This window comes from Phocoena phocoena, chromosome 1 (genome assembly GCF_963924675.1).
Source record: "Phocoena phocoena chromosome 1, mPhoPho1.1, whole genome shotgun sequence".
Taxonomy (NCBI): domain Eukaryota; kingdom Metazoa; phylum Chordata; class Mammalia; order Artiodactyla; family Phocoenidae; genus Phocoena; species Phocoena phocoena.
This window is the reverse complement of record NC_089219.1, coordinates 31,774,146-31,786,775: the sequence shown is the minus strand read 5'-3', so window position 1 is coordinate 31,786,775 and position 12,630 is coordinate 31,774,146. Positions and strand designations below refer to the sequence as shown.

General features: G+C 40.8%; 1 protein-coding gene and 1 pseudogene across 2 annotated transcripts in view; both read right to left on the bottom strand.

Moving 5' to 3' along the window:
* The window catches only part of MACF1 (microtubule actin crosslinking factor 1), a 341,765-nt gene that overhangs the window by 130,011 nt on the left and 199,124 nt on the right, over window positions 1–12,630 (bottom strand). For both annotated transcript variants that reach the window (XM_065881170.1, XM_065881162.1), the window contains 6 exons: window positions 11,784–11,867; window positions 8,566–8,673; window positions 8,279–8,377; window positions 6,270–6,422; window positions 5,875–5,963; window positions 2,820–2,955 (listed from right to left, as the gene is read on the bottom strand). In XM_065881170.1, coding sequence (XP_065737242.1) covers window positions 2,820–2,955; window positions 5,875–5,963; window positions 6,270–6,422; window positions 8,279–8,377; window positions 8,566–8,673; window positions 11,784–11,867 — 669 coding nt within the window. The remainder of the gene's footprint in view (window positions 1–2,819; window positions 2,956–5,874; window positions 5,964–6,269; window positions 6,423–8,278; window positions 8,378–8,565; window positions 8,674–11,783; window positions 11,868–12,630) is intronic.
* On the bottom strand, window positions 3,454–5,436 carry LOC136130119 (cytochrome c oxidase subunit 7C, mitochondrial pseudogene; annotated as a pseudogene).

Genomic DNA, 12,630 nt, shown 5'->3' with positions numbered 1-12,630 from the left:
TTCTAGTCCAGGCTAGAACGGGTAGCACAATCATCATGACGACAGCTACTACTTGTTGGGAACTTAATATATTTATTAAGCACTGACACCCCCACAACAATCCTATGAAAGCAATTAATTTTTAGTTTGCAGATAAGAAACTGAGGTACAGAGAGATTAGGTAACTTGTCCAAGGTCACAAAATGAATGAGTTCCAGAATCACACCAACATCTTACTCTAAATCTCAAGCTATTATACTGCCTCCCCAGTCAGATCCGGAAGAGCAGGAAGGATAAGCTCAGTAGAGCTGCATCTTACACAGGAGTTAGGTACTAACGACAGAGAATAAGGCAAGCCTTAACACACTGTCAAAATTACCCTCACAAAAAAGCCTGAAAACAGCTTCTGAAGAATTCCTCTTTTGAAGCCTTTCATCGCAATACGATGTTATTCGGAAATTAAATCTTTCCAGCGTTCTACCACTTAGGACACTTCATCACTTTTATTAATCTCCAACTTTCCACTTCTTGTTAGTGAGCATTATCTTCGTCTTCTATACACGCTTTCATCTATCCCTCTTTAGTCAGTGTTACTTTTTGATCCTTATTTAACTCAACTTATTCATGGAGGATCTTATTGAGGTTAACTGCCAATCACTTCCTTGCCTCCTATATAATGCATTTCATTTCTGTCTCAGTGAGAAGTAAGCTCCATAAGAGCAGGTACTTTGCCCAGTGGATGTCCAGGACTAGTACCAGCAGTTAAAGAAATATTTGATGAATAAACAAATAAGCTGATAAATAGTAAGGAAATCCTTAAAACCATTAACCTATTTCCCGCAGATTTTAAAAACATGCCCTGAGGACTTCAAGCTTGATTAGCTGCACACTATCGGAGACGCAGAACAGACAGCAAATGAGGAAGTAGATCTGGGTCGCATCTTCACCTCACTGTATTTGTTCAAATAATGGAATAACTGAGACTTCTCCGCACTATTTAAAATATTATGTGTTATTCTTCATCCGCCCTCTGTTTTCTGACCCAGAATGTAGAGTTTAACGTGTATAGGGTAAACGTATGCTACGTGAACCTACAAGTTAGCTAGTCTTTATAGATTGAAGGAAAAATCCCGCTGGCATGTGACTCTCTGAAATATATGAAAAATTCCTTTTACAAAATCCACGTAAAGACTATGCAGAAGCAGACAACAGGACAAAGGAAAAGATTCTTTGGGGAAGCCTCTAATTTCTTCTGTGAGTTCACAGAGTCTCAGAAATGCTGGTATTGAAAAAAAGGCCTGGAGTCTAACCAAAGAGAAAAGACTGTTCTTTCTAACACCCTCGTAATTGGAGGAGAGGCAGGAATCACTGTATCGGGAAATAATCCGGAGAAATTCATTTCAGCCCCACCAAACATGGGCATTCTGACCTAAACAAGCAGAAAAAGAGGGAGAAGAGGAAAGAAAACATAAAAGGCTTCTACTTACCAGGGTTGCAGGGTGTGCCTTGGGCAGATAAGAGAGAGAGCCTTATGGAGCAGCTCAGCCGTATCGCACACACAGTGTAAGCTTGGTGTTAGCGTCCAGCATGCGACTGTTTGTTTTTTTGCAAAAAAGAACCCCAAACAGGTCGTCCTCTTTTCCCTTTGTGCATTTGTGCTTAAACTCCAAAGGGTTAGTGAAACTTGTAAGCAAGGATGTCAGTTAATCAGAACAATACTTCACATGAAACACACAAACGGTAACAGGGGACACATCATGCTCAATGTAGTGGTGCTCAGCAGCTTGACTTTCTTTCTCTCCGTCTCCCCTTTTTTAACCTTTCAAAATGAGAACTGAATGTTCTCAGCAAGCAATTGTTAAAACTCTTCACGTACTCCCGTATATGGTGAAGCGATGAGCCATTAGAAGTGGGCTACCTCACACAGAGCATGTTAAACCAGCACGTTCTTTTGGAAATCTGCTCTCAAATAAATCACAGCTGGTTTTGCATTGTGGTCTTTAAAACTCTAGCTCCCGTTGCACAAATTTCATGACCAGAGTCAAAGCATGTTTTGTATGAATATCATTTTGAGCAACATCTAGACCAAATCTGATTGCCACAGGAGCTTCACTTCCGGCCTGCCCCACGGAATTCGGCCATTGCTTCACAACATAGGAAACAAGCAGGCAAACACACATATATATCCCAGAGACACATGTATATAATATGGTAAGTTTACATATACACACACGTATCCAGGAAGAACTGAGGACAACCAGCAGGAACTTAACAACTTCCATATGGTCCAGGAAATGAACATGAGAGGGAACTGGTAAAGATGTCACATGATGGGGCGACAATGGGTAAGGGGAACCAGTGTCTCAGTCAGTGCAGCTAATCCACCAGTTTCTTTTGGAAATTAACATTTCTCATTTATGTAGTAGACAGGGAAAAAAGTATGGGGGGAAGAGGTTCACAGCCTTTACTTCCCAATATTCAGAACTCTTGGCTATCAACTTTTGAGTGACAATGCCACAGAGTAACCTTATTGCCTTCTGATCAGATATAATATAGCATTTAGGTTCTCCTTGACTGTGGTCTGCCACAGAATGGAAGATCAAACAACAGTGAACCAGGTCTAACGGGTTAGCCGTAAGCACCTTCTAGTGATTTTTGACTGACCAACACATCGTGGAACCCCAGTAAAGAAACACGAGACACATGGCTGCTACAGTGAGGTTAAAAATTAAGTCACACTTGTCATGGAAAGCTAGTGATCATGACTCCCAGTCAGCAAAGCTGCCTGCATACCGTTCAAAAGGTACCCTTCCAACATTTGGAGACAAAACTAAAAGTACCTTTTGTTCTGTCTGCTGGGCCAGCTGGCTCTGAAGCTGCTGAAGCTGGTTTGCTGAACCATCACAAAGGTCATGGTAAGCCTTATTCAGGGCATTCAATTGCTCAGATATCTGTTCCTTCTCTTTTTCTGAGAGCCTGGAAGATGAAGCATGAAAGCTCTTTCAGAGAAAAACCTTTCCCCAAACTCTTCTCTATTGCTTCAAACTGACTTCGCCACCTTGGAGAGTACTCTCCTTCATCACTGTTCATGATGGATCATCTGGTCACTCTTCCATACTTATTGAACACTTTGGCATCCAGCTCACAGCTTTCCTGTCCATCTCAAACCAAGTCATGATTCTTGGTTATGTCAATGCTCACGTCACCAATTATCTAACACCCGGTGCTTGTAGTCCTGCGACCTTCTCAATCCAAATGCGCACCACGCCACTTCAGCCCCACCCACACATGGCAAACTTGGATGCTACCATCATCTAAAATTATTCCACTTCTGAAATTTTATTTTATTTTTTTAAGGATTTATGCCAGGAATTTATTTACAAACATATCTAGGATGCTGAGTTCAAGAGTTTGATCCTTTTTCCAAAGAGACTGCACATCTTAAAATGCTCCTCTTCGTATCTGTCTCACGGATTATTTTTTAAGCAGTTGGTGTCTTACTATATAGAAAGGTGCAGCAAGTCAGACCCAAAGTACAAAGTCATCATAGCTAGTAACCGCCATTTGTTTTCCACTGAAAATGGTAAATTCTTCCCTGGACCCTCCTCACAGTGGCTCCTATGGGATCACAGAGGTTGTGAACCTCTGGATGCTTTGTCCCAACACAGCGCTGTCAGAAGCCCTGCGAAAGGCGCAGAAACTGAAGGCGGAAGAAATGGCGGCAGCACACCAACATTCCTTTCCTCAAGACCTTGTTCCCCTGTGTGCAAGGACCGTCCACTTCTGAAATTTTAAACTTCAAGAATCTACTATCGGATTGTAACTTCTGATTATAATCCTACCTGGCTAGTTTTCCTTCTTTACTCCTACAGCTCTTCTCTTTTAAAAACCAAATCTCTTAAAGAGACAAAAGAGAAGAATAAAATATACTCTCACTTACTCATTACCCAACTATCCAACCTTACCAAATTTTATTGTAGTATTTTACCAAATTTTCTTCAGATCCTTTTCTTACACATAAGACATTACTGATAGAATTAAAGTCCCATGTGTATCTGTCACCAACCCTGTTCCTATCCCTCTCTCCCCAGAAGTTATCACTATCTTGAATTCCTTTTCTCATTCTACATGGTGTTTCTGAGACTGAATCCTGTGATTCATCTTACAAGCATCCATCAGCTTACTGAGATTTCCCAAACCTTCCTTGACTCCTCCACCTCTCTTAATCCATCAGTCCTCTCCATTTTCTTCAGTTTCTTCTCTTTGGAGTCCAGACCCACAGGCCACCATCTCAATTAGTCCCTATTATCTTTGCACTCTCTCCTCACTAACAAGACTCCAGTCCCAGATCAACCAAACCCCTGGACTTCTCTGTTCCCACATGCAGCCTAAGTCTATCTAGTGGGGGGATTCCAAAACCACGTATCAACAGAAGAGGTCTTCCTGGTTTCTAACCTCTACTGGACTTCCGTGCTTCCTGACAATCCTCTTGGAGGCTCCCACTCTAACTTGCAGCAAACAACCTCTCTCCCTATTTCAAAGAGAAAATACAGACTACTGGGCACTAATTCTCTCACTTTCTGACTTCACTTCTGACATATTTATCTGTATCCATACCTTTCCTAATCTCCTTTTCCCCAGACCTCAGAGGAGAAGGTGTCTCAACTCCTGTTTAAGGTTGTATTTTCTACCCATGGATAAATTTTATCCTCTCCTACATCCTTTGCAACCCCTCTCCTATGACTTCAATTTCTCTCTCCCTTTCGGTCCTTGAGACTCAGTCCATAAACACAGTTAAGTCTCCCCGATCTTTTAATAAAACAAAACCTTTTCTTGAACATAAATTCTGCTCTAAGTACTTGCTGTATTATTTCTCTCCTTTCCCATGGCCAAGCTCCTTGGAAGAGTAGTCTGATTTCATTATCACTACCTTCCATGCCTCGTGTGCTCCCTATTACTCTAAATCAGACATCATCCCCCAGCTTTTCACCAGAGTCACCAAAAGCTTCCAACTCGCCAAATTTAATAGCCATGTCTCAGTTTTAACTTTTCTTGACTTTTGACCACTTCCTTCTTTTTGGAGCCCTGTTCTCTCTTGGGTTCTAAGGTATCACTCATAATTTCCTCTTACTTCTCTAAGGCTTCCTTTATAGGCCGAGAAGCCCTTGAACCCTTGTAAGCTAATCCAGTCATGGTTTCTTCTATGCTGACGACTCAAATCTCTGTCACTTCAAACATCTCTCATTAATTCTAAATTTACACATAAAGCTGCCCACTGGACAACTTTAGTGGAACTACATAAGGCATAAATAATGTATCAGGTACTTCCAAATACATACTGGAAGCTTACCCTCTGATGTCCGGTGGGTTCTTCACATTCATAATGTCTGAAACTACAGCTGCCTCCTTCTTCCTCAACCCATACTTTCTCCTGTATTCTGTCTTGGTTAGCAGCATCACCAAATACCCAGTGGCCTAAGCCAGAAACCTGGGAGTTATATCTGATAATTTTCATTGGTCACCAAACCCTGTAAGTTCATTATCCATATACTATCTTTTGAATCTTTGTCCCCTCTCCATCTCTCATCGTTTCTTGCCTGTATTATCAGAACAGCCTCTTAACTGGTCTCTCAGGCCTCTACTCTTGTCCCATGTCTATCCCTTCTCTATAAAACTGTTCTAGAAACCTTTATCAACGAAGTCCAATCATGTTTAAAATCTTTCCCCGTAGCCAGCAGGTAGAATGCATACTCCTCAGGATGAACTACAAGGCTCTTCCTAATCTGGCTCTTGCCACCCTGAAGTCTCCAGCCCAAATCCTGATCATGACCTGAAGTCTTAGTCAGGTAGATCCAGTTCCCCCAGATGAGCTGTAATCTCTCATTTAATACTCACTTATGACCATGCTTGGCCAAGAAGATCTGTGAAGTTTTAATGGCCTCAGAGACTTGTTCCCTCTTGGTTGTTAGCTCCTCTGCCAGAACCTATGCAGTAGAAGAAAAAAGTTTCAGAACCCAAGATATTAAAGAACCAAAAATCATTTGAAATAACTTAAAATAAAATCCTAGGGAAAAAATTAGCTTAGGTAAGATGATCATTACCACTATATACAGTGATCTAGAAAGCAGAAGTACAAATAAGATGATGTCTTAAGTTTCTTTCAGTCCTGGAAGTTAACAGTTATTGAGATCATAATCGTTCCTGGTGGCCCATATGTGACATATTATTCCACTTAATGAGTAATCACATATTATGCTACCCAGGAAGTGACAGATGGACCTTCTACTCACCTGCTGTTCTAAAATAGCTTTTTCAATGTCTGTTGATTCTTTGGTCTGGGATGAGGTAGCTTTGCTTTGTGTATTCTTTGCTAGGGTAGACATCCAGCCCAAAAGTTCTTTAACCTTCTCCACATGTTCCTGTTTTTCTTCTTCTACCACTTTCTAGAAGAGGAAATAGAAAATCAGTATCTTGGTCAATGTCTTACTACACCAGCCTGATTCAGAGTTCCTAAAACAAAGACATGAATGTTACCTAAATCATAGCTAAAATAACCCCAAGTTAAATATAATTCACCCAGCCTACAGCATGGCTCACCAGTGCCTGGGTGATACTAATAGCTAAATTCATTATATCTAGGTTAGCACTTTTCTAAAAAAGCATGCTGTTTTAATATGTGATGGGCAGTCAATAATTATTTACTGATTTTAAAGAGCCCTTCATGGGCTTCCCTGGTGGCGCAGTGGTTAAGAATCCGCATGCCAATGCAGGGGATGTGGGTTCGAGCCCTGGTCTGGGAAGATCCCACATGCCGCGGAGCAACTAAGCCCGCGAGCCACAACTACTGAGCCCGCGAGCCACAGTTACTGAAGCCCGTGCGCGTAGAGCCCGTGCTCCGCAACAAGAGAGGCCACCGCAATGAGAAGTCCGCACACCACAATGAAGAGCAGCCCCCGCTCACTGCAACTAGAGAAAGCCCACACACAGCAACAAAGACCCAACACAGCCAAAAATAAATAAAATAAATTAATTAAAAAGCCCTTCACATATAGCATCTTACATATGTTCATAATTCTTAGATTTACAGATGAAAAGATGGACATCTACAGAGATTAAATGAGGTAGGTACTGACAGAAAGGAAGTCTTTTGCTAATTTACATGGGCAAAAGTTGGTATGGGTTAATGTTTCCAACAGCATTTCTTTTATAAGTGTTATTGAATATGTGGAAACTTATTTTGCAAAGACATAGAAGATCTTCATAATTACAAAAAGACTGCATACTCATTACAACAAATTCAAATAATCTGAAATTCATAATACATGTTCCTTTAATCTCATTTCCTCAGGAATTTGGTATATATATTTCTAAACTTGTTTGTATGCCCATACTGTCCCTTTGTGGTACACACAGTTTTGTTATTACTGAAATCATAATTATACATAGTATTTCAACTTGTTTTTTTCCTCAAAAAATATATTATAAATATCTTTCCTTGTTGGTTCATTTCAATCTATTTCATTATTTTTAACAGCTTCATAGCATTCCATCATATGGAATTTGGATATTTCCACTATTTCTCTTTAACAAATTATGCTTTATTAAGGATCTCTGTTCATATCCCTTTTTTCATGCTTATAATGTTTCTGTAATAAAGATACTTGCAAGTGGGAGTGTCAGACACAAGACAGTCTGTCCTCATTATTCACTAGAAGGCTGTGATGTGCCTTATGGAGAAAATGCGCTTAATAAGCTTTATTCAGGTGTGAGTTATATTGCTCTCGGCCATGAGTTCAATGTTAGTGAATCAATAAGATATATTTTAAAATGTGTTTTTAAACAAAAACACACATAAAACCAGGTTGTGCATTATCCATTGACAAAAATGTTGTGATGTGACCAGAAGCTGGCAGAAACCTAACCCTGTGTTCCCCTGGATGCATGAATTCAGAATTTGCTGGCACAGGGAGACCAGCTCGGTGCTCTGTGACCACCTAGAGGGGTGGGGTAGGGAGGGTGGGAGGGAGACGCAAGAGGGAGGGGATACGGGGATATATGTATAGCTGATTCACTGTGTTATACAGCAGAAACTAACACACCACTGTAAAGCAATTATACGCCAATAAAGATGTTAAAAAAAAAAGAATTTGCTGGTGCAGTGTGTACAGTGCCTTCATAGAACATGACTACTGTGAACAATGGACATCGGCTGGCTGTGTGTGCATTTTAAATCTTGACAGATGAGGTTCAAAATTTTTCATTCTACTTTCAAGATGATTTAGGACCCAGTTGCCCTCACCTCCTCCTCCTCCAGCCGCCGGAGTGCATCACTGATGTATTTCACGTGCTGAGTTGTTAAGGTCACCAATGCTGTGTAGCGAGTCCTTAAGTCCATGAACTACGGTTCCAAAAAAAAAAAAACAATTTAGATAAGTTATCTGCCAGAAAAGTCAATTTAAATAGTTGACAATAAGAGGAAGTTTTCATGAAGTCACACGCTCGACAGTAATCAAACTGTAAGGCCTCGATGAGCGAATCTTTCCTTGAGGGAAGACAGCGGCACACGTCCTTGCCCCACCCTTTCACCTCTTGCGTGATGGCATCTGAAGAGGAAGGCATGCGACGGCGCTTGCCCGGGGATTTTTGCTGTGATTCCACAAAGGCCTTGTATGTCATCAGTTGCAATTCATAGTCCTGGGGGAAGAAGACATTGAACTACGTTTACACAGGGCTTATAGCTCACACTGTCATGCAGTAGCATCACAGCATTTCAATGGTGAAAGGCATTTTGACGATCCTTTGGAATAGAGGTTAGCAAACTTTTCCTGAAAGTTGTACTATCTCAGTCATGGCTACTCACCTCTGCCACTGCAAGTGAAAGCAGCCATAGAAAGTAAGTAAATGAAAGAGCATGGCTGTATTATGACAAAACATGACTTAGAGACACTGAAAGCTGAAGTTCATATAATTTTCATATGTCGTGAGGTATTATTCTTCTTTTGATTTTTTATAGGCATTTCTCATGGGCCATATAAAATAGGTTTGCAGGCCGGATTTAGCCTGTGGGCCACAGTTTGCTGCTCCTGAATTTGCAGTTTGTTGTGTGCTGACCCCATCCTTTCATCTCACACATGGGGCAACTGAGGCCAGGAGACAGGAAGTGAGCTTCCCTAATTAACTCAGTGGGTGAGCAACACAGTCAGGATTGGAATCTGCCTTCCGTCCCTAAACCAACGCTCTTCTCATGTCACCATGCTATTCTGTCACTTCCTCTGCAATCCTGAGAGTGCTGCCTTGGCCCAGGCCCTCTTCATAGCTCACACGACAGTGCAAAATAGCCTCTTACTCTCCTGCTTAGAGTCTCACCTCCAATTTATTTTCTGTCCTGCTACTAGCATAACTTTTCTAAGTCAAAAAGGTGACCACTTCGTCCCTCTGTTTGAAAGTTCTCTGTGACCTAGAGAAGATCTTCTCAAATATCAACATTCACCTGGGGATCCTGTTAAAATGCACATCCTGATTCAGCAGGCTGAAGATTCTGCATTTCTGACTAGTTACCAGGTGATGTCGATGCTCTTGGTTCACAGACCATGTTTTGAGGGGCAAGAACAGATTGGGATTGACATATATACACTAATTTGTATAAAACGGATAACTAATAAGAACCTGCTGTTTAAAAATAATAATAAAATGAAATTCAAAAAAAAAAAGAAATCCAAAAAATAAAATGTTATTCAGATTATTTATCTTAACTTCTTACTATTTTACTTCTTGGCTGACTCCTCTATGTTCTTAGAATAAAATCCAAATGTCTTTGAGCCCCAGCCAGCCCTCAGTCTACACGTTCAGCTTTATCTGATGCCACTCTTCTTGCTCAGGCTTCCCAGGCCATAACCTGTCAGTTCTGAGAACCCGTTAAGCTCTTTCTTATTAAAACAAAACAAAACAAAACAAAAAAAACAGATGGTAAAGACAAAGGAACTGAACAAGGCCTTTCAAAGGTTGGCCCCAATCTCCCCTCTCATTTTCCACAATCACTGTTTCTCATGTAAAGTACACCTTCTAGCTATACCAGAATTGCTAGAATTTGCTATTTCCTCATATAATCATTGGATTTTATTCCTCCGTGCCTTTGATTATGCAGTTCCTTTTGCCTAGAATGTCTTGCTTTCTATTGTCGACTTTGAAAATTCTAGGCAGGAGGAAAATACTGAATGAGTTCCATAAGCAGTCTATTAAAAAAAATAGTATCAATAAAATATTAATAAAAACACGTGCTACCATTTACTGAATGTATTTTAAGTTTGAGGCATTGTCCTATGTATAAATTATCTCACTTAATCTTTGCAAACACTTTGCAATCACAAATGAGGTAGCTATTGTTCACATTTTGTAGATATAGCAACAGAAACTCAGAGGCGCTAAGTGTTTGCTCAAAGTCTTAAGCCTAGAAAATGGTGAAGCTAGGATGTGAACTCAATTCTTTGTGACACCAAGTCTCCTGTTATTAACTGAAGAAAGGTATTCATTTAAAAAACTATTTGTTGAGCACTGACTATGTTCTTGTCAGAAAAAACCTTGCTCCCCTTGAACTTACATTCTCGTGGGAAGGCACACGTTAAACAAATAAATATATGAGAATCTCAGGTAATTTTTTTTTTTTTTTTTTTTTTTTTTGCGGTACGCGGGCCTCTCACTGTTGTGGCCTCTCCCGTTGCGAAGCACAGGTTCTGGACGTGCAGGCTCAGCGGCCATGGCTCACGGGCCCAGCTGCTCCGCAGCATGTGGGATCTTCCCGGACCGGGGCACGAACCCGTGTCCCCTGCATTGGCAGGCGGACTCTCAACCACTGCGCCACCAGGGAAGCCCTCAGGTAATTTTTTTTTAAAGACCTTATCAGAGAAATAGGGAGTGGGGAGCCAGATCTTGCATAACCTCATAAATCACAAAAGGATTTAAAATTTTAGTACAAGTATGATATGAAGCCATGAGACAGTTCTGAGCAGAAGAGTGACAGGATCTAATCTATACATGTTTTAGCTATGGTAAGGTACACATTTCCCTCACATTTTAGTATCTCTAAAATTTGCAATATGTCTTACTTGACATGTGCATAATTGCTGGAGTTTCTCCCTTTTGGGTAGTGTATAAAATAAGGTGGCTTATAATCGATGGTGTCTGAGGTTCTGTGATGTGTGGTATGTTCCTAAAAAGTGAGTCTGGCTACTGTGTGGGAAAATAGCTTGTGGGGGCAGGAGCAGAAGCAAGAGAGCAGCGCAGAGTACTGGAGCAGGCCATGGAAGATTCTTCACTTAGATGTGAACCAGGAAAATGGGGGAGGGAGGGGCAGCGACGGGTAGTCAGATCCGGGACATACTGGAAGATGAAGCAACTTGTTCCCAGACTGTTGTTAAACATAAAGTTTAAGGTAAAGAAAAGAGTTAAGGATGTCTCTTGGGTTTTTTTTTTGCCTCAGCAGCTAGGAAAATGGTGACACTATTTCCTGAGATATGCAAGATAGTGAGAAGCATATTTGAGAAGAAAACCCAAACATTCTATTTTTCACATGGTAAGTTTAAGAGGCCTGTGGGTCATCCAAATGGAGACTCCTCAAATCTCAGCTGATGTCTGGTACCTCTCTGAGCATCCCCAAATATGTGGCCATGAGAAGCACACATCTGCATTAACCTAAGGATGGAGGAGAAGAGCTCTGCTTACTTGTCCAAAACCAAAACCTATAGTGACATGCAGATCTTCCTAAGCTGGAGACGATTTACGTTCCTTCTGGGATATGGTAGCATTACCTTTACAATAGTGGAGTATTGCTGGGAAAATTTTTGACACTGGTCCAGTTTTGTCTGATTTCTCTCGATTTCTGCAAACAGCTCCTGGGAACCAAAATATCACAACCTTATCATTGTCATTATCATCACTGAAACAGCTGAGCATTTACCATGTTCAAAACTTAACTGCATCAGAATCACCTAGAACACTGGATAAAGCATAGATTGCTGGGTTCCACCTCCAGAGTTTCTGATTCGAGAGATTTGGGTTCAGGTGTGAGAACTCGTATGTCTAACACGTTCCCAAGTGATGCTGATGCTGCCACTCTGGTTGTCCACACTTTGAAAACCATTGTTCTAAGTATTTTCATGTATCATTTCATCTAATCCTAACTACAAAAACCTCGGGAGGGCAGTTGAACAAATAATGGACTATGTCTGTTTTATTGTTAAGGAAAGTAGAATACTAAGAGACTAAGTAATTTGCTCAAGTTCTCATAATGAGTGAGGGAGCCAAAAAAAAACCCCAAAAAAACCCAAAATACCAACAAATAAAAACTGCTTTGAATGAAATAATTTTCTTCCACTCATAGCTTTCCCTGGGTTTTCATTCCCCTATATTCTAATCCTAGCAAAACAAAATGTAATATCAAGAAACGAAATAAAGCAAGATAATTCTACTCTGCCCATCTAGCGCTTTCAATATATACTCACAGAAACTCAGGACTGGAAGGGGCCTTACAGGTTACCTGGCCTAAATGCAAAACCAGTACCTAGAGCCCATCCTGCTTAAACCCTTTTCAGAAGGAGCTCAGAATGTCTTAACATTGGAGGGAAGCTAATTGCTAGCATATCATCTTCTTTATGA